The sequence below is a fragment of the Cervus elaphus genome, chromosome 24 (assembly GCF_910594005.1).
Source record: "Cervus elaphus chromosome 24, mCerEla1.1, whole genome shotgun sequence".
Classification (NCBI taxonomy): Eukaryota; Metazoa; Chordata; class Mammalia; order Artiodactyla; family Cervidae; genus Cervus; species Cervus elaphus.
In genome coordinates, this window is record NC_057838.1 from 67,073,949 (window position 1) to 67,101,628 (window position 27,680).

The 27,680-nt window shown below is 53.5% G+C and overlaps 2 protein-coding genes across 3 annotated transcripts in view; both read right to left on the reverse strand.

Moving 5' to 3' along the window:
• The window catches only part of LOC122683030 (histone H1.8), a 29,468-nt gene extending 19,492 nt beyond the window's left edge, over window positions 1–9,976 (reverse strand). For both annotated transcript variants that reach the window (XM_043886520.1, XM_043886519.1), the window contains exon 1: window positions 9,820–9,976. In XM_043886520.1, coding sequence (XP_043742455.1) covers window positions 9,820–9,952 — 133 coding nt within the window. In that variant the 5' untranslated portion in view covers window positions 9,953–9,976. The remainder of the gene's footprint in view (window positions 1–9,819) is intronic.
• Window positions 9,977–17,177: 7,201 nt separating this feature from the next.
• RHO (rhodopsin) lies at window positions 17,178–23,722 on the reverse strand. Its single transcript, XM_043886371.1, has 5 exons — window positions 23,268–23,722; window positions 21,267–21,435; window positions 19,889–20,054; window positions 19,528–19,767; window positions 17,178–18,703 (listed from the first exon to the last, which is right to left on the reverse strand). The coding sequence occupies exons 1-5, from the start codon at window positions 23,626–23,628 to the stop codon at window positions 18,593–18,595; spliced, it is 1,047 nt and encodes a 348-aa protein (XP_043742306.1). The 5' UTR covers window positions 23,629–23,722; the 3' UTR covers window positions 17,178–18,592.
• Window positions 23,723–27,680: the final 3,958 nt, after the last annotated feature.

A 27,680-nucleotide genomic window follows, 5' to 3' on the forward strand; every position in this document is an offset into this window, starting at 1 on the left:
GCTTCCCTTGTGGCTCAGCTGGTAAAGAATCCACCTGCAATGCAGGAGACCTGGGTTGAGAAGATCCACTGGAGAAAGGGACAGCTACTCACTCCCATATGCTGGCCTGGAGAATTCCATGGACTGTATAGTCCATGGGGTCGCAAAGAGTTGGACACAAGTGAGCAACTTTCACAAGTTTGCCAAAACACTGGACAACCTGGAAGAAATGCACAAATCCTTAGAAAGGTACAACCTTCCAAGACTGAACCAGGAAGAAATAGAAGATATAGACAGACCAATCATGAATACTGAAATTAAAACTGTAATTAAAAATCTTCCAATAATCAAAAGTCAAGGACCAGATGGCTTCATAGGCAAACTCTATCAAACATTTAGAGAAGAGTTAACACCCTATCCTTCTGAAACCCTTTCCAAAAAACTGCACAAGAAGAAGCACCCACTAACTCATTCTATGAGGCCACCATCACCCTGATTCCAAAACCAGGCAAAGATACCACAAAAAAAGCAAATTACAGGTCAATATCTCTGATGAACATAGATACAAAAATCCTTAACAAACACTAGCAAACTGAATCCAACAACACATTAAAGGATCATACGCCAGGATCAAGAGGGATTTATCCCAACGATGCAAGAATTCATCAGTATTCCACCAACCAACCAGTGTGATATATCACATTAACAAACTGAAGAATAAAAGCCATATGATCATCTCAAGAGATGCAAAAAAATGATTGGCAAAATTCAGAACACCCATTTATGATAAAAACTTTCTAGAAAGTGAGCATAGAGGGAGCCTACCTCAACATAATAAAGGCCACAAATGACAAATCCACAGCAAACCTCATTCTCAATGGTGAAAAACTGAAAGCATTTCCTCTAAAATCAGGAACAAGACAAGGAAAGTCCACTCTCTCCACTATATGCAACAGTGCTTTGAAAGTCCTAGCCATGGCAATCAGAGAAGAAAAAGATAAAAGGAATCCAGATTGGAAAAGTAACGCTGTTACTGTTTGCAGATGTGACATTATTACCTGGAGAATTCTAAAGAGGCCATGTAAGAGAGCCCATCAATGAAATCTGCACTGTTGCAGAATACCAAAGGAATACACAGAAATCTCTTGCAGGGCCTCCCTGGGGGCCCAGTGGTTGAGGATCCACGTGCCCATGCAGGGGACACAGCTTTGTTCCCTGGTCTGGGAAGATCCCATCTGCCATGGGGCAACTAAGCCCGCATGCCAGAACTACTGAAGCCCGAGTGCCCACGACAAGAGAAGGCACCGGAATGAGAAGCCCACACACCACAAGTGGAGAGTGTGCCCCCGCCCACAACTACAGAAAACCCACGCGCAGCAACAAAGATCCAGCACAGTCAAAAAAAACATATATCTCAAATTCTTATATACTAACAATGCAAGATCAGAAAGAGAAATTAAGGAGACAATTCTATTTACCACTGCAGCAGAGAATAAAACACCTATGTATAAACCTACCTAAGGATGTAAAAGAACTCTACTCAGAAAACCGTAAGCTACTGGTGAAAGAAACCAAAGGTGGCACAGACAAATGGAGAGATATACCACGTTCCTAGGTTGAAAGAATCAACACTGTGAAAACGACTGTACCATCCAAAGCAATCTACAGGTTCAACGAAATCCCTCACAAATTATCAATGGCACTTTTCACAGAATTAGAACAAAACAATCTCCAGCTTGTATGAAACCACAGAAGACCCCAAATAGCCAAAGCAACCTCAAGAAAGAAAAACGGAGCTGGAGAAATTGGGCTCCCAGACTTCAGACTACTACAAAGCTACCATAATCCAAAGTTTCATTGCAGCACTATTTACAACAGCCAGGACATGGAAGCAACTTAAATGCCCATCAGCAGAGGAATGGATAAGAAAGGTGTGCTACATATATACAATAGAATATTACTCAGTCATATAAAAGGAACAAAGCAAGGCCATTTGAAGCAATATGGACGGACACAGAGGAGGTCATACTGAATGAAGTGCGTCAGACACAAAAAGACAAATACATGACATCACTTGTGTGTGGAATCTAAAAAACAAAAAAGAATACAAATGAACTTATTTACAAAACAGAAGCAGAGACACAGATGTAGAAGACAAACGACAGCTACCACAGGATAAGCTTGGGGGGCATAAACTGGAAGGCTGGGACTGAGATTTACACACTGCCATTTACACAATAGATAACTAACAATAACTTGCTTTATAGCACAGGGAGCTCTCCTCAGCACTCTGTAACGGCCTGTATGGTAAAAGAACCTAAAACTGAGTGGATACACGAATATGCGGGCTTCCCAGGAGCCTCACTGGTAAAGAATTCACCCGCCAAGTAGGAGATGCAGGTTCAATCCCTGGTTTGGGGAGATCCCCTGGAGAAAGAAATGGATACCCACTCCAGTATTCTTGCCTGGGAAATTTCAAGGGAAGAGCAGCCTGGTGGGCTACAATCCATGGGGTCACAAAGAGCCAGACACAACTTAGCGACTCAATAACAACAATGTATGTTTATGTATAACTGACTCGCTTTGCCGTATACCTGAAACTAACAGAACAATGTAAATCAACTATACTTCAACAAAAAGTTTTAAAAAATAAACTAATGGGATCTAATTAAACTTCAAAGTTTTGCATAGCAAAAAAAAGAAAAAAAACCACTATACGAAAAGGCAAGCCACAAACTGTGAGAAAATATTTACAAACAAACCAACTGACAAGGGATTAATCTCCAAAATATACAAACAGCTCATGCAGCTCAATATCAAAAACAACTCAATCAAAAAATGGGCAGAAGATCTAAATAGACCTTTCTCCAAAGAAGACATACAGATGGCCAAAAAGCACATGAAAAAATGCTGAACATCACTAATTATTAAAGAAAGGCAAGTCAGAACTATAGTGAGGAATCACGTCACACCAGTCAGGATGGCCATCATCAAAAAGTCTACAAAAAATAAATACTGGCAAGGGTGTGGACTAAAGGAGACCCTCCTACACTGTTGGTGGGAATATAAATTGGCTCAGTCACTGTGGAAGAGAACAGTATGAAGGTTCCTTAAAAAACTAAATATAGAATTACTGGATGATCCAGCAATCCCACTCCTGGGCATGTCCTCAGAGAAAATCATAATTCAAAAAGATACGTGCACCCCATTATTCACTGAAGCACTATTTACAATAACCAAGACATGAAAGCAATCAAAATATTTATCAACAGAGGAGTGGACAAAGATGTGGTACATACATACAATGGGACATCACTCAGCCCTAAAAAAGAACCAAATAAGGACATGTGCAGCAACGTGGATGGACTTGAGATTTATCACACTGAGTGAAGTCAGTCAGAGAAAGACAAACACCAGGTGATAATGGTTTTATGTGGAATATAAGAAAACAGTAGAAATGAACTTATTTATAAAACAGAAATGGAGTCACAGATGTGGAAAGCAGGTTACCAGGAGAGAAAGGGGAAAGGGATCAATTGGGAGACTGGGGCTGACATATACACGCTATTATATATAAAACAGATGACTAATCAGGACCTGCTGGGTAGCACAGGGAATTCTACTCAATACTCTGAAGTCAACTATACGGGAAAAGAATCCAAGGAATAGATATATGTATACCGTACACCTGAAATTCATACATTTTTACAAAATAAAGTCGGAAAAAACCCCACCTGAAAACCCTAGATGTCCGCAAAAATTGTAAAGAGACCTTATCAAATTCACCCTCTATTGCCTCCTGGCTAGGAAGAAGCCAGTGTCTGAGAGTATTCATTTTGGGACCAGAGCCTGCAAATCAGTGGAGTCTCAGGTCAGCCAGGACCTGGGGGCCTCGACTGCGCCCCACCCCCCATCTCCAACAGCGGGGAGGGGGCCCCAGGGAGGTCCGAGCCCTCCCAGCAGCAGAGGGAGAGGGTTTCTGGAGGGGCCTGGCCTGGGGTGAGAGCTCTGAGACAGGCTGCGACCTGGGACTGCTTGTTGCAGGGCTGGCACCCGGACAAACGTCCTCTCCAGCAACAGGGCACAGAGAAACTCTAAGTGACTGCAAACAACGACACGCATGGGTGTGTGCCAAGTTGTTTCAGTCATGTCCGACTCTCTGCAACGCCACGGACTGGAGCCCACCAGGCTCCTCTGTCCGTGGGATTTCCCAGGCAAGAATACTGGAGTGGGTTGCCATTCCCTTCTCCAGGGGATCTTCCCGACCCAGGGATTGAACCCAGGTCTCCTGCACTGAAGGCTGATTCTTTACTGTCTGAGCCACCATAGAAGCAGTGGAGGCAAATTATGGACAAGAAGATACAAAAAAAAAAAAAACCCAAAACTCGACTGCTACTTCTGATGAGCTGGGAGCAAAAGCAGGGTGCTGTGCGTGACCCCGCACTCCACACCTCTAAAGGGGCAGACAGACCACCTAGGCCACTCTTTGGCCTGACCCCTGAACACACCCCTACCCTCACCCCATATGAGGAACCAATTTGCCCCCACCTCAGAGAGCAAACGAGGGGACCTGTTACTTGTTTTCATTCCTCCTTCTGCAGCAGGAACTGCAATAAATCCTTGCCTGAATTCTGATCGATTTCTACTGTTTAAGGAGGCCAAGAACCATGGTCGGTAGCAAAGTATCCAGTGACGCCATGTAGGGGACAATTGCCCACTTCCCAGGAGAGGATCTGGGCACGTCCAAGACCATGGAATGAAGCCTTCCTGTGGCTGACCCGCGCCCACCTGAGTCTCGTTTCAGCGTCACCACAGGTGGTAAGTCTGCCTTCCCGGCCCCGGGGCATCTCGGGACCCTCACCTGGGCAATGCCTTCTCCTCCCCTGTGTCCTTTTCCAGCTCCTGAAATCTCTGTCCTCTCCTCCTTGTCTTATCCTTCCGAGAGAGTGGACACCAGGCAGCTACAGCATCGCTTCCCCCAGCTTGTGAGACCTGCTCCCTCTGGCCAAGGGCTCACCTGATGGGTGGTGAGCAGAAGTGGGGAGGCTCTCCCGATGGGAGGTTTATCTCATAAGTGACAGATGTTCAAACCTCAGCACGCGGCCCAAAGTCCAATCACCCCCAATATGCTCACCTTTGTTTCCCTGCCGCCAAGAGACGTCCCCTTGGGAACGGGCCCACGCAGCAGATTTCCATACACTTGTGTACACGCGCATGAGAGTCCCAGAGATGACGGACACCCAGCTGGTTTCCAGGCTTGATGAGCCCCGTGGGCAGTGGCCAGGGTGCCCCCTCCTTCACCGGCCCTTTCTGGAGGCACACAGGTTGGTGTCTGAACAGACACCTGGCAGGGGGCAGGTTGAAATGGCAATTTCTCTGTATCTTCCTCTTTCCCGGTTTTTCCTATCTCTCCTCCGTTTACCTCTCCCTCGGTCCTCACCCACTACACTCCCATCCCAATCATCCTAAAGTCTTATCTGTATCTTTATAAACTTTTGTTACTGGTGTCTTTCTTGTATGTAGTTTTGTCTGTCTGACAGCTCTTGCAAGTCCCTGCCAAGACATGGTGGAGAATTCAAACCTCGAAATACAAACATAGCCCAAACTGCCTGAGACTCCAGCCTTGGGTTATTTGGGGAGAATTTTAAAGAACAAAAAAGAAAAAGAGAGGGGCTTGGGTCTCTCTCCTCTGCCTTTGCAACGTAACTCTTCTGCCTGGGCTCCAAGAATTACCTGATCCATCCCTAACTGAAGAAGAAGAGAGACCTTTTTGAATTCAAGCGGGAAAACTATGAGATCCCTGGTTCTGTAGAAATTAACTTATCTGGCTTAGGCTTGTGGGTTTAATTAATACAGACCTGTCTTTAGAGTTATCAACATGACACTTTTACTGTACCTAGGGTTACTGAAAGTCAGTAAGTGCATGTTGTTTCTGCTATTATAAAATCTGTCATCAAACAGAATAACCTTATGCAATTAAATTTTTGGGCAAATATAACTGTGATAAGAGCTTTCTGGTAAATGCTATAGGAATCATTATGCTTTGGAAATGTCCATCTAGAATGTTGTTGTTTAGTTGCTTAGTCGTGTCTGCCTCTCTGTGACCCCATGGACTGTATCCCCCACCCCCGCCCCGGGCTCCTCTGTCCATGGGATTCTCCAGGCAAGAATACTGGAGTGGGTTACTATTTCCTTCTCCGGGGGATCTTCCCTACCCAGGGATCGAACCCAGGTCTCCTGCATTGCAGGTGGATTCTTTACCATCTATGCCACCAGGGAAGCCCAAGTTGATTGAACTGCAAAACACACAGCTTGTGTGCAAGAGCTCAAGTTATGGTCCTAGTGATTGCCCGCCCTGAACTCCCTGGTCTTCTCCAGTACTCCCCATAGGAACAAGAACATGCTGAGAAATGGGGCTAGGATAGAGGAAGCACAAGTTAGTATGAAGAGCAGGGGAAGCTTCTAGTCCCGGAGGCCCAACAATGGAAACTAAGAGTTGACGATGCCTCCACTATGGGAGGGATGCACCATGGGACTTGAGGCAAAAGGCTTTTTCAGGGAAGGGGCTTGTAAGAACAGTAAAGCAAGCAACACTGGCCTGTGACTTATGTGCCCATAATAATCTGAAAGGGATCTTTCCAATCCAGGGGTCAAACCTGGTTTCCTGCAATTGCAGGCAGATTCTTGACCATCTGAGCCACCAGGGAAGCCCCATAATAATGCCCAGACCCATCCAATCCCCCCTCTGTTACTCAGGCCAATTCAGTGCCGACTGACACATCCAGGGGAAGATTGGCAGTTAGATTTCACCCAAATGCCCCCACGATCAAGATATAAATATGGTCTGGGCTTGGTTGATACTTTCACAGGATGGGTTGAAGCCTTCCCCACCTGATCTGAAAAGGCTATGGACATCTCTAAGTTCCTTTTAAAAAGAAGTAATTCCTCGCTTTGGACTTCCCAAGTCTCCCCAGAGCCATAATGGGCCCTCTTTTATAGCCAAAATCACACAGGGGCTCACAACAGCCCTAGGGACAGACGACAAGCTACATACCTCATGTTCGACTCTCTGTGACCCCATAGACCGTAGCCTGCCAGGCTCCTCTGTCCATGGGGATTCTCCAGGCAAGGATACTGGATTGGGTTGCCATGCCCTCCTCCAGGGGATCTTCTCGACCCAGGGATTGAACCCATGTCTCCTACACTGGCAGGCAGGTTCTTTACCACTAGCATCATCTGGGAAGCCCAATTGTATGATTTAGTTCATGTGACATGCCAGGAATGGGCAAATCAGGGCTAGATAGTAGATTAATGGTTGCCAGGGGCTGGGAGGTGGGTGGTGATGGGGAGTGACTGCTAACAGGTATAGGTTTTCATTTAGAGGAGATGAAAATTGACTATGGAAACAGGCAACTGTGAATGTGCTAAAAGCCACTGTAAATGAGTGAATGGTGTGCTATGTGAATTATTGAGGTATCTCAGTAAGCTGTTATATTTAAAACGTTGCAAACGAGAGTAGGATACAAGGGTAAGGAGGGAGCCAGGGAGAGATGTGTCAGTCACCATAAAGCACATAAAAGTGGTTTAAATATGAAACCAGTGATTAGAAATGTTGACTTCCAACCAACCTGCAAAACCTGAAGACTCAAGAAAAGGAATCAAATGGCTAGTGTATATATATATATTTTAAAACATTTTAAAGTGAAAAAAAAAGAAAACCACCACCATCTAAAAACTCTAGACCTTAGCAACATTTGTAGAGAGACTTAATCAAATTCAACCTCTGTTGTTTCCTGGCCAGGAGGAGCCCAGTGTCTGAGAATATTCATTTTGGGGTCAGAGACCGCGAGTCCATAGAAGCTGAGGTCAGTCAGACCTTGGAGTCTCACTTTGAGCCTCAGCTTTCCCAGCCCCGCCTCCCCGGCAGGAGCCCTAGCGTGGTCTGAGCCCTTCCAGCTGCAGGGTTAGAGGGTTTCTCGAGGGGCCTGGCCCGGGGTGACAGCTCTAACTGCTGCCCTGTCTCCCCCAAACCACGCCCTGTCCCAGGGAGCCACCCGCGCGTCTCCATCCTCCCCCCGGCCCTCCAAACTGTTCAGCTCCTCATTCTGCAGTTATTCAATGCCTGCTGTATACTGGGGTGTCCAAAAGAAGAGCTCACGCTCCTTACAAACCTGTCCCTCGTCTTCTCTCCCCCACAGGTGCCTATCTCTCATACCTACCCAGACACCCAAACAGGTGCCCAGGGCATGTCCCGAACACCCCATCCCCACCCGAGGCAGGACACAGATGGGCCCCAGGCTTGAACAGTTTCTCCCCTACGGACAGAAACTCCACAAAAGCACACGGACGGAGGAGGCTGGACCCTGCCCAGAAAGAAGATCACGTATTCCTCGTTGTCGAAGTTAAGGAGGCCTCCCCAACGACACAGGCACAGAAAGGCTGCTTGGAGGTCAAAAGGGGAGTGGGTGTCACCCCATAGCAAGTGATGTCAGCTACCCACAGGCCTCCTCGCTAGACTCCATCTCGGCTCGGAGATGCGCACGCACATGTGGGAGGAGACTGAGGTTACCAAATACAGACACACAAGCAGGCCAAGCAAGGTGCCTGGCCAGAGGAAACCCAGGAGAAATGCCCCATAAACGTGATTCAAACCACGAGGGCAAGACCCTCTCTGAGCCCGCCCGTGTGTCTATATCCACATGTACTCTTTTTCCTCCTAATAAACGCTGGACTTGCTTCACTACTTTCCGTCTCTGTGTGGAAACTCACTTCTACCCAGGCAACAAGCTAGGGCCTCATCACTGCCCACTGGTCCCTGGGGGTCTGGTGGCCAGGATTCGACGCTCTCCCGGCCACTGCCCGGCCTGTCTCTGGCTGGAACCGAAACCCTGAGGTCACTCCTGCTCCCCACAAGCCTCTCAGCCGCCATCCCCAGGGCGCAGACTTCTCCCCTTTGTCACCCTTTCCACGCGCATCTAGAATCTCTCGCATCCCTCAGCCACCATTGCCCTCACACCTGACCTCGACCTGGGAGGCCCGGTCCGATCAGCGCCTCCCCATCACTGCTGTTCTCCCAACTCTGCCCCAGCCGGAGGGAAGTCATGCAGCACCACCACCCACCAAAAGGAAAACCAAGCCCTCCACCAGCACGCTCCCCGCCAGGCCCTGGCCCGAGCCAGGCTGTCCCCTCGGCCTGGTCGGCCGCTGTCACTCACCATTCAAGGCCCAAACAGCACTGAGCCCCTCTGCCCTGTGCTCCCCAGGCACTTGGACCCATTCTTTCTCCAAAGACATCTTCGCAAATACTCGTTTGAACACATCCCCTGTCCCACCCTCCTCTGGGAAGCCTACCCTGACCACCCAGAGCGGCTCCGACAGCCCTCTGGCTCCCCACCACTCAAGCACATGCCTCATTATCAAAGCAACTGACTGCCTCCCAGCCTGGGAGCTCCTGGAGGGGATGAAGCGGGTCCGTGTGCCTCAGTGGACCCCATACCCAGAGAATCCTGAGGCGCTGTATGTTGGTTGAAAGCTGGGATGCGGCCTTACAGCCAAAGCGCAGTTGAGCCTCAAGCGTTTGCCCGCCTGTTGCTCCAGCCCTTCAATTAGCCCCAGCTGGGCAGAGGCCCGCGCCCCGAGCAAATGGGCTCCAGCTGGGGAGGCCCCTGCCCTCTCCTCCCTGCCCGCCCCCGCCTCTGGCATCAGCTCTTCTGCCCCTTGGAGGGGTGGGGGGGTGCGGTTTCTGGGGCCAGCCTGAGGGAGCAGGGGGCGGGAAGGATCAGGACCCCTGGGGAACAGGCTCCCTCTCGGAGGACTGAGGGGGCCACTCCATGAGCTCACCTGGCTTTTCAGACCCTGACGGCATGGACGACCCCTCTGCGGAGGCCGAGGAGGCGGAGGAGGCGGAGGAAGCGGAGGAGGCCGAGGAGGCCGAGGAAGAGGTGTCACTGGAAGCGACGCTCCCGGGAGCCATCCCGCAGGCAAAAAGTTACGGGTGGCCCCCTCGCCTGGCGTGAGACCCCGGGGCCGCCTGCTCGCCTTACATACCCCCCAGTTAGCCCCTGATTGGGCGGGAGGCGCGGCTGCTGATTGGGCGGGAGGCTGGGGCCTTGCAGCCCCGCCCGGAGCGCCGATGATGCCTCAGCCCAGGCACCTGCTCCGGTGTGACCTTGCCCATGTGCCTGACTTCTCTGGGTCTCAGCCCCCACGGTGAAAGGAAGGGGGCTCAGATGCTTGATCCCTCCTGTGCCTCCTCGCAGCAGAGGCTGGGGGGTGCAGACGGGGAACTGGCACGCCTGGGCCACAGGGAGCTAGCCGCCCGGAGAGGCCCCCCGCCCCAGTGCCCACCCCTGTGCCCAGGCCCCAGCTGGCCTCCGCTGTCTCAGGAAGCAGCAGGTGGCGGCCAGCCAGTGGGTTCACCTGGAGCAGACACCCCCAGGTCAGCCTGTCCTGACCTCCTTTTGGGTTGCAAGAGCTTCTAACGGGTGACAGAGCGATGTTTAAATTACTTAGCAAAAGTCTCCGTAAATAAGGACAGCATCCACTGGGAAAACCGACAAAGAACACGAATTTACCAGAAAGGCAAACAAACACAGGAGAACAGCCTCGACTTCTTTGGCACTCAGGAAAATTTAAACCGAAACAACGATGAGCTACTCCTTTTCTCATCAAACTGATAAAAACTGAAGACAAAGTGTTGGCGAGGATGCCGGAGCCAGGCCTTCGCTGTCTCTGCCAGGGTGTAAATTGGGTGTAGCCTACTATGGAAAGGTATTCCCTGGAGCCCAGCAACTCCGCCTCTCTCTCCTAGGAGCACATTTGTCGGAAAAGAAATAATTGCTGTGTTATTTGGAAAAGGAAAAAAACAAAAAACTTCCAAATGAATCATTCAGGGCCTGGTGGAATTACTCTCTTACTGTAGAATACTCTGCAGCCATTTAAAATGACGAGGTGCAGACTTCCCTGAAGTCCAGGGATTAGGACTTCCGTCTTCCACTTCAGGGGCTGTGGGTTCGATCCCTGGTCAGGGAACTAGGATCCCACATGCCATGTGGTGTGGCCAAAAATAAATGAATAATAATAACAAATAATAATAAAAATAAATAAAATGATGAGAGGAATTAAAACAAGGATGAGGTGGTATTTCACATGCAGTAGAATGACAATTTTTTTTTTTTTTTTTTGGCCATGCCAAGTAGCATGTGGGATCTTAGTTTCCCAAACAGGGATTGATCCCACACCCCCTGCACTGGAAGCATGGAGGCTTAACCACTGGACCACCAGGGAAGTCCCCAGAATGACAAATTTTTAAATGTCCATCGAAATTGAGCATCCAGGATGTGAAGAAATACATAGCTGCTGGGAAGCAACATAGAAAAGCAACTGCGTAACATCTATTACGACTAAGATGGATTTGGGCCACATCTACCCATGTCACTCTGGGTATAAATTTGAGAGAAATTCTTATACTGATGGGGTTTCTCCCGTAGTTCAGTCAGTAAAGCATCTGCCTGTAATTCGGGAGGCCTGTTCAATTCTTGGGTCTGGAAGATCCCCTGGAGAAGGAAATGGCAACCCACTCTCGTATTCTTGCCTGGAGAATCCCATGGACAGAGGAGCCTGGCAGTTTACAGTTCACAGGGTCGCAAGAGTCAGACACGACTTGGTGCTCTTTCTTTCTTACACTGAAGATACATAAGGGTGCTCAGTGCAATCCTGGCAAAAATGCAAAACAACCTAGATGCCCACCAAGGGCAGACTGGACCAAGGCAGATGCCCACCAAGGCAGATCTGTTCACATGGTGGAATATTACACAGCAGTGAAAATGAATGAGACAGAAAGTATCTGTGGAATATGTTCCCCACTTCTGAGAAGGTAGAACTGTGTGTATGTGAGAGTGAAGTCCCAGAAGAAGGTCTGAAAGGATTTATAACAAGGTAATAGCAGTGGTTACCTCTGAGGAGAGTGTAGGATTTTAACAGGGCAGGTCTAGAACAGACTTGCATCTTTCTCTCTGTGGTCTTACTGTTGGGATTTTTCCAGGGGAGTCTCCATTACCAGAGGTCTGGATTGAGGCAGGCAAAGTGTTCTAAAGTGAAACTAGATACCACTGCCTGCCTAGCACCCTTCATGGCTCCCCTCTGCCACGGGGACCTCTCCATTGACCTCTCCAGTCTGGCTTATGAAGCCTTCTTCCCCCTTGAAACCCCATAGTCCAACCACACTGAGGCTCTTGGAACCGGTTAGGTGCTGAGAGCTGGGCTTTCCACTTTGGTTTCCTTTGTGTGTGTGTGTTAGACTGATGTAAATATAGTGCCAGTTTTTCACCCCTGCCCATATCCATGCCCATCTGCAGTGTAAGTTTGCAGCTCTTCCCACGTGCCTGGAATCTGAGCTCACCTTGGGACTTGCTGTGACCAACTCAGTATGAGGGAAGGGATGTCTGGTCCCAGTCCCATGTGAACAAGCCTGCTGGATGTGGAGAGGCCCGTGGCCCAGTCTCCCCTGTTGCCCAGCCCACGCTGGCCAAGCGGCCAGCCCTCCAACTGACCACAGATGCGTGAATGAACCCAGCAGAGATCAGCCAAGCTTGGTCTGGATCACCTGGCTGACCCACAGAGTCACAAGCAACAGTACACGGTGTGTTGTCTGAAGCATGAGGTTTGGAGGTTGTTGTCAGTGTAGCTGATACACTCTTCCTACAAGGCCCTTTTTTATCTATATCTACCATCTCCGGGGGACTTCCCTGGTGGCTCAGTAGTAAAGAACCTGCCTGCCAACGCAGGAGACGCAGATTCCATCCCTTGGACGGGAAGATCCCCTGGAGACGGAAATAGCAACCCACTCTAGTATTTTTTTTTTTTTAATCTTTTATTTATTTATTTACCCTTTTTTTTTCATTTATTTTTATTAGTTGGAGGCTAATTACTTTACAATATTGTAGTGGTTTTTGTTATACATTGACATGAATCAGCCATGGATTTACATGCATTCCCCATCCTGATCCCCCCTCCCACCTCCCTCTCTACCCAATCCCTCTGGGTCTTCCCAGTGCACCAGGCCCAAGCACTTGTCTCATGCATCCAACCTGGGCTGGTGATCTGTTTCACCATAGATAATATACATGTTTTGATGCTGTTCTCTCGAAACATCCCACCCTCGCCTTCTCCCACAGAGTCCAAAAGTCTGTTCTGTACATCTGTGTCTCTTTTTCTGTTTTGCATATAGGGTTATCATTACCATCTTTCTAAATTCCATATATATGTGTTAGTATACTGTAATGGCCTTTATCTTTCTGGCTTACTTCACTCTGTATAATGGGCTCCAGTTTCATCCATCTCATTAGAACTGATTCAAATGAATTCTTTTTAATGGCTGAGTAATATTCCATGGTGTATATGTACCACAGCTTCCTTATCCATTCATCTGCTGATGGGCATCTAGGTTGCTTCCATGTCCTGGCTATTATAAACAGTGCTTCGATGAACACTGGGGTGCACGTGTCTCTTTCAGATCTGGTTTCCTCGGTGTGTATGCCCAGAAGTGGTATTGCTGGGTCATATGGCAGTTCTATTTCCAGTTTTTTAAGAAATCCACACTGTTCTCCATAGCGGCTGTACTAGTTTGCACTCTAGTATTCTTGCCTGGAGAATCCCCGGACGGAGGAGCCTGATGGGCTCTACAGTTTATGGGGTCACAAAAGAGTCAGATTTGACTTAGCGACTAAACAACAACAACACAATGACAACAACCTTATCTGAACTGTTTCTCACTCATCCTTTTGGCCTCAGTGTAGACATCACGTCCTCGGAAAAGCCCTCCATGACACCCTAAGATGTTAGGGGCCCCTCCTCGGGCTGCCAGCAGCCTCCAGCACCCGGGGTTAAAACACTGCCTTACCTGTCTCCTTGAGCTCTGGGAGGGAGGGGCAGTGGGCAGGGCTGTGTCTGTCTAGTTCCTGGTGGTGTCCCTCATGCCCAGCACAATACCTGGCACGCAGTAGCAGGACTGCTGTAGCAGTCCCAGTGCCAGAGCGGAGCTCGGCTGAGTGGAGGGAGGCCTGAAAACCATCTGCGGGAACCATCTAGAGCAGGAGCCGAGATAAGGCAAAGAGGCGTGTGGAAGCTGGTGCCAACGGGGGCAGCAATTTTGATCACGTTTCCAAGAACTGAGAAAGACTCAGGGATACAAACATTCCCACGAGCTTCATCTGAAACCCTGCTCCAGGTCTGTGCCAGGATAGAGTTTTGCATTTGGAGGGAAGAAGTTCTAAAATGTGCTGCATGATCTAAAAATTCTTCTAGAGGATTGCCTTTTCACAGGGAAATGGTAATTGTGAAGATCAGGCTGCTGGAGAGAGGATGGACTGCTTCGGGTACTCATGAGATGTTTTTGCTGAGAGCTGTGTGAAATTTAAGTTTTGCCAAAAACTTTTTTTTTTTTTTTTGCCATCTTGGGACACTGAATGGGGTCCTTCTACGTGTGAACTTACAGTTCTGCAGGTTACAGTTCTAAACTCTTTGCATTCTCCTTCCAGAGGCAAAAAATCAGGGGCTGAGAGAGAGCTCTGTGGCCTTGACCCTGGCCAGGTCACAGCCCAGACTTGCTCCCTCCAGTCCAACTCTGAGTCCCCAGCGTGTCCTGGCCTAGGGACGTTAGCTGCCTGGAGCCTGGAGATGAGGTGGGTAACACCCTCTGCCTTTATATACGGCGGCTTCCCCACCAATGGCAGTCAAATCAACTGCAAATTGGACACGACTGAGCGACTGAACTGAAGGAAGTTAAGTAGGGTTTACTCTCTACCAGGAACAAGTCAGAGAATATTCAGGTTTTAGAGGAAATTTTTTTTCCCCCTCTGGATGTGAGGCTGATGAATCCTCACAATAAGTGGGCTGTGGGAGTGAGGGGGCAGGGCTGCCTGCGAGGCAGACTGGCTGCAATGCTACTGTGCCTACCACTGCTGGGCCTGGTCCCACACAGTATCTGAAACACAGGGTGGGATCCACACCCGCCGGCCGTGGGAATCCTCTCTCACCGCTGTGGATGGAGGGCGAACTAGCCGGGTATCACCGACACGAAGCGCACCTCCTCTGGACGGCTGCTGGTTCCGGGCCCCTTGCCTGTGGCCCTCCTCCTTCTGGCAACCACCTCCTGAAGTTTCCTTTCGGCTCCTTCCTATCCCCACCCTCAGACCATTCGGTTAACGTAGGGTTAACACTACCGGGCTTCCCTCGTGGCTCAGCTGGTAAAGAATCCGCCTGCAGTGCGGGCGGGCGGGAGACCTGGGTTTGATCCCTGGGTTGGGAGGATCCACTGCAGAAGGGAAAGGCTACCCGCTCCAGTACTCTGGCCTGGGGGAGAAGTCAATGAACTGTAGAGTCAGTCCATGGGGTTGCCAAGACTCCGACGCCAATGAGCGACTTTCACTTTCAACACTACTTGGCTCAGCAAATGCAATCAGGTGACCGGGGGGCAGGCCAATCAGAGGATGAATGCCCATCCCAGCCTGGTGATTGGCTTAGGAGCTATCAGGTGACCCAGGCCTGGCCAATGAGAGCCCTACCTGGAAACGACTAACAGATGGAGAAGAGAAGGTCCATTTCTGCAGGGTTTGTTGAGCTTGGAATTACTGGTGATTTCTATGCTTACATCGTTGGAACAGTTAACCTGACATAAAGGCATTGCTTTGTCAACAAAGGTCCATCTAGTCAAGGCTATGATTTTTCCAGTGGTCATGTATGGATGTGAGAGTTGGACTATATAAAGAAAGCTGAATGCTGAAGAATTGATGATTTTGAACTGTGGTGTTGAAGACTCTTGAGAGTCCCATGGATTGCAAGGAGATCCAATCAGTCCATCCTAAAGGAGATCAGTCCTGGGTGTTCATTGGAAGGACTGATGTTGAAGCTGAAACTCCAGTACTTTGGCCACCTGATGTGAAGAGCTGACTCATTTGAGAAGACCCTGATGCTGGAAAAGATTGAAGGCAGGAGGAGAAGGGGACGACAGAGGATGAGATGGTTGAATGGCATCACCAACTCGATGGACATGAGTTTGGGTGAACTCCGGAAGCTGGTGATGGACAGGGAGGCCTGGCGTGTTGCGGTTCATGGGGTCACAAAGAGTCGGACATAACTGAGCGACTGAACTGAAAGGCAACACAGAGGAAAGTGCAGCCCAAGGGAGACCTAGAAGCCAGATAGCCTGGGCTTCCCTGGCGATCCAGTGGTTGAGATCCCCCTGCCGGTGGAGGAGACGTGGGTTCCATCTCTGGTCTAGGCTCCAGGGCAGCTGAGCGGATGAGCCACAGCTACTCACTGAAGCTCGAGTGCCCTGGAGCCTGATCACAGCAACAAGAAAAGCCACCGTGATGAGGAGCCCTAGCGCCAGAGGGAAGGGTGGTCCCCGCTCACTACAAGTAGAGAAAGCCAGCGCACAGCAAGGAAGACCCAGTACAGCCCCCTCAAAAGCCAGGTGACCTTATCTGAGCACCTGCACCCAGTCATGCCCGAAGTCCTGAGCTTTTCATTTATGGGAGCCAATCGTGTCTTCCTTTTGCTTCGGTACTATTGAGTGTGATTTCCTGTCTCCTACAGATAAAGGAATCCTGACTGACATCACCCACCTAGGGAGACAGAGTAGAGAGGGGCAACGATAGAGATCCCAGCTTTTACCTGCCCCAGCCCCTCCATGGCACTAAGGATCTCCCTTCTCAGACTCCTGCTGCCTTTGCCCGCCTTGGAGGAGGAGGGTCATTTGGGAGCTACACCTTCATCCCATTCCCCCTTCAGATGAGGTCCCTGGTAGGGCCAGCCCGGAGCCGAGGCTCTGGTAATGCAAAAAGTCTCTCATCATCTGCTGAGTCCAGGAAGCACACTGGCTGCATAAAGCCTGAAATCTCATTAAAGTCAGTTTTAAGATCCCTTTTTGCAGATAAGGAGGCTTCCAAGAGGTGACAAAATTTGCTTGCAGTTTCACGGGCCACCTGGATCTCTGTGACTCCAAGGATGGCGCTTTTCCCATTCCTGGGCCTGCTCCCCACAGCCTAAAGCACTCCCAGGGGGCTGTGATGGTTGCCCAAACCCAGAAACCCCAGGGTCAAGGATCAGATGAACACTGCCCCGTTTCCATCCATCCTGTAGATAAAGAGCTTGAGAGTGACAAAAACCACCACTACCAACACCAAGGATAGGAGCTGAGCTTTTAATACCCCAATTTGCCTTCGTCTCCAGGCAGAGCTGGGGAGAGGTAGAGCTTCCCGCTTTGGTTATATAGTGGAGGAGGGGCATTTATGAGGCGGCTCAGTTCTGATGTCCCAGAGTCCCAGCCAGCCTCGCAGCAGCAAGGACTCTCTGGAGGGGGAGAATGGATTGGAGCCGCTGAAGGCTTGCCCAGCAAGGGAGCTAAGATCTGTGACCTGTGAACTTCCCCGGGGGAAGGTGGGTCCAGCCGGATTTCCCATGCTTTTGTTTTTAAGCTCTTTTTGAGACAAAGGTGAGGTTGGGGACCCAGCTCTTCATTAAATGTGGGCAGGTGAACATAGCTTCTAGAAGCTCCATACGGGCCCAGAGATGCTGCAGCCTGGGTGCTGGGCAGGAGAGCTAGTGGTTTCTCAGAAGCTGAGAGCAAGACCTGTCTCTCTGTGGGTTGCATTGGAAGGGAATGGCCTGCGCATCATGGGGGCTATGTACTGGCCGCAGACTCTGGTCCTCTGATGTTGTTTTTCTTTTTCAGGCCTGATGACTGCATTCTGCATTTCCTTGACTGTCCCTCCCTGTGGTCCACCACCCGGCCCTCGTCTGGCCTTGCCGTCTGTCTAATGTTTATAAGCCTGACGAGGCTGGATGCTTACTTAGGGCCTTGCCCAATCTCAAAATGGTCGCTATCAAGAGGAGATGATCATAGGAATGAATTACTTATATTAATTGATATTATTCATAATGTTAACTACAGTCTGTCCAGCTCCTTACTATTTACAAAGAGCTCACACACACGAGTGCATGCACACACACACACACACACACACACACACACACACAATCTCATTTGATCTTCCCAGCAGCTGTGTGAGGAGAGATTTGAAATTCCCATTGTATGGGGGAAGAAAGTGAGGCCCAAGGACAAAACAGCTGCTCAAGGCCATCAGCCAAGGGCAAGCTGCTGCTGCTGCTAACATGTGAGAGGATGGCTGTGCCCTCCCGACCCGTTCATCTCTCCATTCACGTCTCCATTCATTCCTTCCTTCCTCCACCTAGCATTTATTAATAAGCACCTACGGCGTGCCCCGTCGTGTGCTACTCACTTATCCCTAAGCTGGGACACTTTTCCAGAGCAAGAGTTCTTGTGTAGCTGAGAGATGAGCTGAGGGGGAGCGGAGCTACAGCGGGCCCCCGGGAAATCAGGACTCCTTATCGGGCGGCCCCTGCAAAGTGAGGCGCCTCCCGTTTCTCTCATTGATTCTTTTGCATTTGGTTGGTTGGTTTTTGTGTTTACACTCAGGGAGCCTGTGAGAGCTGGTTCCAACAGGCGCGGCTCCTGATGGAGCTGCTGAGGCTGGGGTGGGGGTGGGGGCTGGGGGACTCCTGCGGCGGGCCACGGAATCCCTGGAGGGGCTTAGGCAGGCGCCACCTGGCTGGTCTCTGTCTTGGAGACGGTGGTGGAGGCCTCGTCGTCACCCAGTGGGTTCTTGCCACAACAGAGGGTGGTGAGCATGCAGTTCCGGAACTGGAAGGAAGAGGTAGGGTTAGGGTGAGGGGTGGTCAGGGTCCCCCAGAGTCTGGGTGGGAAATGGCATCATCAGCGAGGTGTGCCTCCTCTCTCTTCCTGCCTCTGGCCCTCCCAGCCTCCACTCCACCCGTCAGATGGCTCCCTGCAGGAACTTACTAAGCCTCCCCAGCCCCACCCAGAGGTGCTGGGGCCAAACCCAAAGGGGCTTTGTCACTGGTGATGCTCCACAATGCCCTCAGCATGCCAAGGGCCATCGGGAGATTATCCCATTGAACCCAAGAGTTTAGGATTTCATCCTTTCCGTGGATGAAGAGAGTGAAGCCCAGAAAAGGGAAGTGACTTGCCCAAGGCCACACCCAATCTGTCTGACTCCAGGTTTTCCCCACGACCAAAGAACCTGCAGAGGAACCACTGGTCTCTGTTAAAAGGACCACTTTATCCCTTCATCCCTCAGAACGAGACATTTTAGCATCCTTTGGGGCTTTGTGGAGACTGGCACCTGTTCCCAGGCCCAGGTCTTTGACCATCTGGACTGTTAAAGCTAGCCTCCAGAACCTTCTGAACTGCCACTTCTCTCCTGAGCCAGCATCAGAGGGCTTGCTAGAAATGCATGTTCCTGGGCTCACCCTGAGCTTCTAATCAGAAGATCTGGGGGTTGATCCAGGAATGTGCATTTCTCCCGGATGACTCATGATTACCCCAGGGAAGACCAACTCCCCTGCCCATTTTGCAGGTGGGAAGACTGAGGCCCAGTTAAGACTGCAGCTTCTCCGCCTGTCGCCTGGGGGAACCTGGCCCCTTCCCGCCCCACCAGCAGGCACCTGCTTGTTCATCATGATGTAGATGACGGGGTTGTAGACGGAGGCAGACTTGGCAAAGAAAGCCGGGAGGGTCATGAAGATGGGGCCGAAGTCAGAGCCCTGATGGGTGAAGATGTAGAACGCCACTCCGGCATAGGGCACCCAGCAGATCAGGAAAGCGATAACCATGATGATAACCATGCGGGTGACCTCCTTCTCGGCCTTCTGAGTGGTGGCCGACTCCTGCTGCTGGGCGGCCGCCTGCGGGGACACAGCGCCTGGTGTCCGGGCTCGAGGCTCCTCTGGGCTGGGGGGCTGTGCTCAGCCTCATCCATGCTCTTGTCCCCCGCCCCACACAACACTGGCCCCCCAAGGGCCCTACCTCCTTGACGGTGAACACCAGCTGCCCGTAGCAGAAGAATATGATGATCAGGGGGATGGTGAAGTGGACCACGAACATGTAGATGACGAACGACTCGTTGTTGACCTCCGGCTTGAGCGTGTAGTAGTCAATCCCACATGAGCACTGCATGCCCTCCGGAATGTACCTGAGGACCGGGGAGGGGAAGGGACCGCAGCGGCAGAAGAAGACCTGCATGTGAGGGGCTGGGGCTGGGCCCAGCTGACCAGAGTCCTCTGCCAACGCCCGCGGCGGGGCTGGTCTCACTCTGGGCCTCACTCTCCCTCTCTGTAAAATGGGGATAACAAACCTCTCCCTGGCTGTGAGGCTCACATCTACTGAGATAAGGGATTCAGATGTGTGGAAACAGTGCTGTTGCCTTGTTTGGCACCGTGTTATCCTGGGACCCTGGTCTCTCCCGGTCTCTCACTCCCAGCGCCCCTACTCTGCCACTGTGCTTCCCTGCCTGGAGCTTCTTCACCCAGCCTGCCACTCCCGAGTGGCCGGAGGCCAGGCCTGGGACCATGAGGTGGGTGGGGAGAAGGGAAAAGCTCCCAATGTCTGTATTGCAGGCACCCAGATCTTTCTAGGCCACTCAGGGTAATTAAGGGATCTTTGCACAGTTTCTGGAAACAAGAGGCCCTGGGGCGTGTGGTTAGAGCGTGTGATTTCAGAGGATGGTGACGCTGAACTGACCTCGGGAAACCCAGTGTCCATTAGCTGCGTCCACGAGGATGTAACTAGGCCAGACTGGAGAAGACAGGGGGCAGGGGTGGGGTTTTTTGCCCCTTGCTAAATTGCTCGGGAGAGAAAACACTGGCCCCAGGAAGACTGAGAGAGGAGGAAAGGGGAGAGAGATGGCCGTTTCCTGGAAGCAGAAGGGCACGAAGCCTCTGGGAACCCACAGAGTCCAATCTCCCAAGCCACGTTCCACCCCACCGCCATCTCATCTCAGCCCGTTGGGGGTTAACGGCTGAGAGTCTTGCCAGGACTGGTTCCCAGGGCCACACCATCACACCTGCACGAGGGGGGGCTCTGCCTCTGCAGGGGCAGAGGCCTGAGGTCAGAGGAGCCGCTCCCGGGGTCCTGGACCAAAGAGGATTGGGATCTGGCCTGGCTTAGTTGGGGATTAGGGGCACAGCCAAGGTGAAGGGTTGGGGCGTCTTGGAGTCTCCTTGACACGGGGAGCAGCCCCGTAGCGACGTTGGGGGCTGACCCTCTCTTCCCTGCCCTAAACCTCAACCCTATGACAGCTGCCAGCTCGGGGGGCCTGAAACCAGGCAGCAGCCCACCCCCCCCAGCCGGAGGACCCTAGGAAGCGCCCCGGAGACCCTCCTCCCCTCCTGCTCAGTGACGTTACCTGGACCAGCCGACAAGGGGGGGCGCGGCGCAGGCCAGGGCCATGACCCAGGTGAAGGCAACGCCCATGATGGCGTGGTTCTCCCCGAAGCGGAAGTTGCTCATGGGCTTGCACACCACCACGTACCGCTCGATGGCCAGGACCACCAAGGACCACAGGGCGATTTCACCTGCAAGGCGGCCGGCCATCAGTCAACCCGCCGTGTGGCTGGACCTGTCTGTCTAAGGAGGGGGTGTGCTCCTCCTGGGGATGGGGAGGGCGGGGTCGACCAGGAAGGCACCCGGGGAGCAGTCCCGGAGCACGGACTTAAGGAGCGTAGGGTCTGGACATGGACGAGGGGAGATGGCGGGGCAGACGGGCCGATAAGCCACGTGGAGTAACTCCCAGGAAGGTTAGTGCAGCCAGAGTTCTGGTTCACCGGGAACACGGCAGTTGACTCTTGGGGTCATGGCTGAGAACTGGGAGCCCGGCATGGAGTTTTCACAGAAGAATGTGTCCTTCCTGGGGCCACTGGCAGAGTTCCAGTCACAGGGGACAGCAGAGACAGCAGGAGCAAGAGGGGGAGGCCTCCCTTTCCTCCTGGGCAGCGGGCCTCTCGCCTCCAGGGACATGGGACACCCTGGGCATGGGCGACCCTCTCCTGGGAGCCAGGGAGCTGGAGAGTGTTTTGCTCAGAGGGAGGAGGAGGAATAATAATGATGAGGTTCAGACATCTGCCCCGCACATCACCCTCAGAAACTCAGGAGGGAGATGGCCCTGGGGTTTACCAACCGGGGCATTTCCCAGAGTTAAAGGGAATGCCAGTGGGTACTCCAGGCCCGTGGTTGTCGCAGAGGTGTGCCCACCTGTGTGTGGCATCCTTGTGGCCTGAGACTGGGGGATCGCAGTCACCCAGCAATGGCCAGCACCCCGGGAACAGGGCTGAGGCAGGGCCTGGGCGCACGTGAGAGAGAGGAGACAGAGCTTCCTGTGTCTGGTGCCGGGCTCTCTCCATCCCCCAGGCTTTGTGATGACAACCTCCCGTGTCTCCTGCTTGCCTGAGAGGCCATGTGTCCCCGGGGGACACTCCTGGGTCTGAGCCAGGAGACCCAGGCTCTGGGCACTGGCCTGCCACATTCCTGAGTCACTCCTCCCCTCTGCACACTGCAGTTTTGTCATCGGCTAAGTGAAAGTGAAGTCGCTCAGTCATGTCCGACTCTTTGCGACCCCATGGACTGTAGCCCACCAGGCCTCCGTCCATGGGATTTTCCAGGCAAGAATACTGGAGTGGGTTGCCATTTCCTTCTCCATCGGCTAAATGGGATCTATTCATCTGTTTTTCAGTGAAAATATTTTAAAAGCATGGCTCACAGCTACACAGATCACCTCACCAGGTCTACTGGCTCCCTGTGAATGGACTCCTCAAGGCAGAAAGCCTTCAAGTGGAGCAGAGAGCCTGGAGGCAGGCTGGGAGGGAGTCAGAGGGAAGCTGGGGAGGGACCGCGCCCGGCGCCCAGTGCAGGCAGAGGCCGGTGCCTGGAGGACTGAGGACTGTCATCCCGCCCCGGGCTGGGGCCCTGAGCACAGACACTCGTGTTGTCCAGCTCTCTGTCCCCAGGACCCGGCGTGGGTCTCACCCAGCCCCGCTGCTCCAAGGGGACCAGAACCGTGGCCTGAGGGGCCGCAGAGACGTGGGCTTGCCACTCAGCCTTGCCAGAGACTGCCTGCGACCCCAGCGAGGCCCCGGACTCCTCACATCTGTCTCCTGGCTGGAGGGCGAGACAGTGACCCCAGTGCCAGTGAGATCACGTGCTCGGTGGCCGCCGTCCACCAACGCTGGCCGAGCTCGTCATCGCTTACCCAGCGTTTACTGACTGAGTAAGGGAGGGCTTTGGATCCCGGGCTCTCGTCCACCATCCGCAAGGCTGGGGCTGTCCCCACACACCCCCCTGCCACACCCAAGCTCCTGGCTCCTGCACACACACAGCCGCCCCTGCCCAGCCCACTGCACCCGGCTCATACCGCCCAGGGTGGCAAAGAAGCCCTCCAGGTTGCAGCCCGTGGGCCCAAAGACGAAGTATCCGTGCAGAGAGGTGTAGAGGGTCGTGGTGAAGCCCCCGAAGACCATGAAGAGGTCGGCCACGGCCAGGTTCAGCAGGATGTAGTTGAGGGGCGTGCGCAGCTTCTTGTGCTGGACCGTGACGTAGAGCGTGAGGAAGTTGATGGGGAAGCCGAGCACGATCAGCAGGAACATGTAGGCGGCCAGCATGGAGAACTGCCACGGCTCGGCCAGGTAGTACTGCGGGGCCTCAAACGGGCTGCGCACCACACCCGTCTTGTTGGAGAAAGGCACGTAGAAGTTCGGGCCCTCCGTGCCGTTCATGGCTGCGGCCCTCGCGGCTGCCCGCCGGCGGCGCAAACCCAAGGATGCTTCTGAGGCCGGAGCTCAGCCACACGGGGCTCCGGCTGGATGACTCCGGGCTCTGACTCCCCCCCCAGGCCCTTATAAAGTGACCTCCCCTCCCTAAGCTCCCGGCTGAATCAGCACCTGGGAGATTGGGGGCGTTATTAATCATATTAATCCTCACTGCTGCAACAAGGGGCCTAATTGGCTTCCAGGTGGGGCCAAGGTGACTCCAGGTAAAAGGCTGTGGTTGGGGAGAAGGGGGTGGGGGTGCTGGGGACCCTGGGAAAGAGCAGAGGCCTGCCTCCAACTCCCCTGTCCCCCTCTGTCATCTCAGCTGACGGCCCTGGCCTGGCATTGGGACCCCCAGCTCCAGGCCCACTTCCCTCCAGCTCAGGGCCAGCAAACTTCGCCTTCCTCCTGCCTGGCCCACGAGCTCCCGGAGGGCAGAGCGCTGGTTCTTCTGTCATCCCCTCTCTCAGCCCCTGAGCCATCCCTTCCCCACCTGGGTCACCTCTGGGCTTATCCAGTCACCACACACTGACAGTGCCCACTGACAAGGTTGTGAGCTTCACAAGTGCAGCGGGGCACTCTGGGGATGGGACGCAAGCCCCACGTTGCCCAGGAGCTCAAAAAGCATTTGTTCCCTTGATCTGGAGTTCACTCACTCACTTGTTCAAACCGACATTTCTGTGCAGGCCACTGGGGGAGCCGAGGCTCCAGGGAGGAGGAGCTTATGGGCTGGGGAGGACTTCCGTGTGGGAAGACTCGCTCCCGACCTGGGGAGGGGAGGCCACCGGCCCGTGGAGACGTCCAGGGGGACAATGTTTAGAGGGAGGGGGGCACTTTGCCAGGTTGCCAAGTGGGGATGTCAGCATAGACTGAAGACAGAGGCCCGGCAGAGGCCTGAGGCCCGTCTGGGATGTGGGCTGGGGTCAGCTGGGGTGGGGCTTAGTGACAGGGGCTTTATCCAGGGGAACTTGGGCAGATCTTGGGCACAAAAAAGTGTCTCAAAAGCCCTCAAGGATGAACTGAAGGGAGTGATGGTGGAGGAAGGGCCCAGGGCAGAGGTGACCGAATCAGGGAGGCTCTCAGGGCTCCTGAAGCAAGGCCTTGCCTCCAGGAGGTGAATGGGGCCAAGCCTGTGCCGGGCACCAGATCCCTGCGGTGAGCAAGGAGGTGTGGTCCTGGGCGCTCCTGTGTGGAGGGGAGGTGGGCCCTGGGAACAGCACTCGGGCCACGGCTCGGGACTGGGGTCAGGCTAGGCTGGGGCCGTGGGCCTTGGGCGCCACGTGATCGACAAGCCATGATGGCGTACCCCAGGACAGCATGATGAGCTCAGGGTACGAACAAGGGCCCCATCTACAATAGGATCATGAGGACCCCTCCCAGGAGTAAAGTGGGGTCATGGGCAGCCTGGCCTTCGGGGTCCCCAATGACCACGGCCCAGCTGTGAATTTTATCCCGCACCAACTGTGTTCCACACAAGATACTCAGTTCTGGGGGACACAGTGGACAAGAAGCACCAAGCCCCTGCCTGTAGGACGTGTCCTTCTGTGGGGGTGAGGAGGGGGCCCCCACAAACCATGAAACAAATGACAATAGGGTACATTCAGGTGGTGACGTCCTCCTGACACAGTCGCCCTGGAGCTGCCCAGGGGGGCCTGAGAGCTCAAGGATGGAAGGAGCGCTGAGGGGTGGAGCTGATCAAGGAGAGAGAGCGGCCAGTGCAAAGGCCCTGAGGCAGGGAACGCACGGCTGGCCAGGAAGCGTCCCAGTGTCCGGGACCTCCGTGGCCGAGGCTGCCTTGTGCTGTCTCTCTTCCCACCTGGGATGTCCTCACCTGTCTGCTCAGAAACGTGCCCCCTTCCCTGCAGCCCACCTGGGGCTCCAGAGCCCTGCTGTCCCGGGAAGCGGGCAGCGTCAGGACTCGCATGCGGAGCCTAGTGGTATGTGCGCTGCGGGGAGGAGCAAGGGGCAGGCAGGCGTGGCGGGTGGGTGGGGCGCGGCCGCTCAAGGTGTAAGGTGCTTGGCGCAGTGATTAGGCCCATCGCTAAAGAGGTCAAGGTGAAGCGTTTGATTCTGACACGGCCCCTGGTGGCTGGACAGAGGGACAGACGACGGACTCCCTGGGTCAAGGCCAGCACACGCGGCCCTGCCCTGGCCAGGCTGAGCCCCCAACCCTCAAACTCATGACCTTGCTTGTTACCCCCTAATGCTTATGACAACATGGAAGCTTTTAATTCCTATTCTGTTCATGGGTCTCGTAGGCTGTAACCCGAGCCCCCAAGGGTGGGCTGGGGTCTGTCTTGCTCATCACAGGGCCCCAGAGCCCAGCTCGAACACGGCAGGTGCATGTAAATTGTTTCCCCTACTTCAGCGGTCTCCAACCTTTTTGGCACCAGGACCAACTTCGTGGAAGACAGTTTTTCCATGGACCAGGGGTTGGCGGGAAGGGATGATTTCAGGATGATTCAAGTGCATTACATTTACTGTGCACTTTATTTCTAATCTAGCACTGCCACTGATCTCTCAGCAGGTACTGGTCCATGGCCTGGAGGTCAGGGACACCTGCCCTACTTGAATGAGCTGGGATTTCTGTTTGGTGCCCAGGGCCTGGCACATGACAGGTGCCCAAGAACTGTCTGTGGACTGAGCAGATGGATCTAGGTTATCACAGGAAGTGCTGCCTTCCTCTAAGACTCAGGCCCACCCTCCGTAAGAGAGTCTAATACTCCACTCTATCACGATGGTGATATAGGAGATTAAAGGTCATCCCTGACATGATGGACGTCTGCTCTATAATGCATGATAGACAATTAAAAACAAAGAATGCTCTTCCGCTTGGAGGAGTGGGCTCACAGAACGACAGGAAGGTCGTTAGAAGTCACCTACTCTGACCCTCCGTTGCAGGTGGGGAGACCAAGGCCCCCAGGCCACAGGGCCTGGCCGCTCCTGCCCCAAAGGCAGCTCTCAGGAAGACCGTCCATCATCCACACCGGGTGCCAGTGATGAAAGTGGGTTGCGCTGGGGTGCTGGAAAGGGCCCGACTCAGTTGTTCAGGCCTGGGCAGCAGCGGCGGGGACAGCACTGGGCTCAGTCGCCAAGAGAGCCTGCAAAGGCCCGCCGCCCTCCTCAGTTCGCTGGGACTAGGAACCTCCAGGATCCACCCCCACCTGAAGGGCAAAGCTGCCCGCTGTCCCTGCCCGGGCCTGGCTCACAGACCTACAGACCCGAGGAGCAGGTCCCCCTGTCCTCCCACAGGGGACTGCGGCTGTCGGCCACGAGGCTGGGGGCAGCCCAGCCCTCCCTTCCCTGAGCCTGCTTCCTGCCGGGACCAGTGAGCTTTGCTGACTGTCACCCTCTTCTGCGTGGGTGCGCTGAGTCCCTTCAGTCCTGTCCGACTCTGTGAGACCCTCTGAACTGCAGCCCGCCAGGCTCCTCTGTCCATGGAGTTCTCCAGGCGAGAACACTGGAGCGGGTTGCCGTGCCCCCCTCCAGCGGATCGTCCCGACCCAGGGATCGAGCCTGCATCTCTTACATCTCCTGCACTGGCAGGCGGGGGCTTCACCACCAGCACCACCTGGGAACCCTCTTCGGAACCTGGTTCAGTTCACAGCCGTGGAGGGCCCCTCCAGCTCTCAACGTGCCTGTCCTACTTGGTACCCGACACTGCCAGCCGCATCTGACTTGTCTCCCGACGGCCTGCCCATCCCGGGGTAGGTGCTCAATGAACAAGTGTCCAGGGGAGGGACAGCTCCTCCCAGTCCCGCGAGGAGGCCTTGTGCCTCTGACCACCGGGGAAACGAGCTTCCTCGGCAGAGCTGGGTAGAGGCGGGGGGAGGTCCAGCCTTCCGCTTGGGCTCTGCCGTCCCCACTGCGGGGCCGGCCGGAGGGAAGCGGGGAGCACACGGGGGGGGGGGGGGGGGGGGGCGGCAAGCGCGGTGTGGGTGACCTTCCGAGCCTCCGCCCCCTCTCGGCCAGGCGCAGAATAGGCCGTGAGGGGCGGTGAGCGGCGGGGCTGGGGGTGG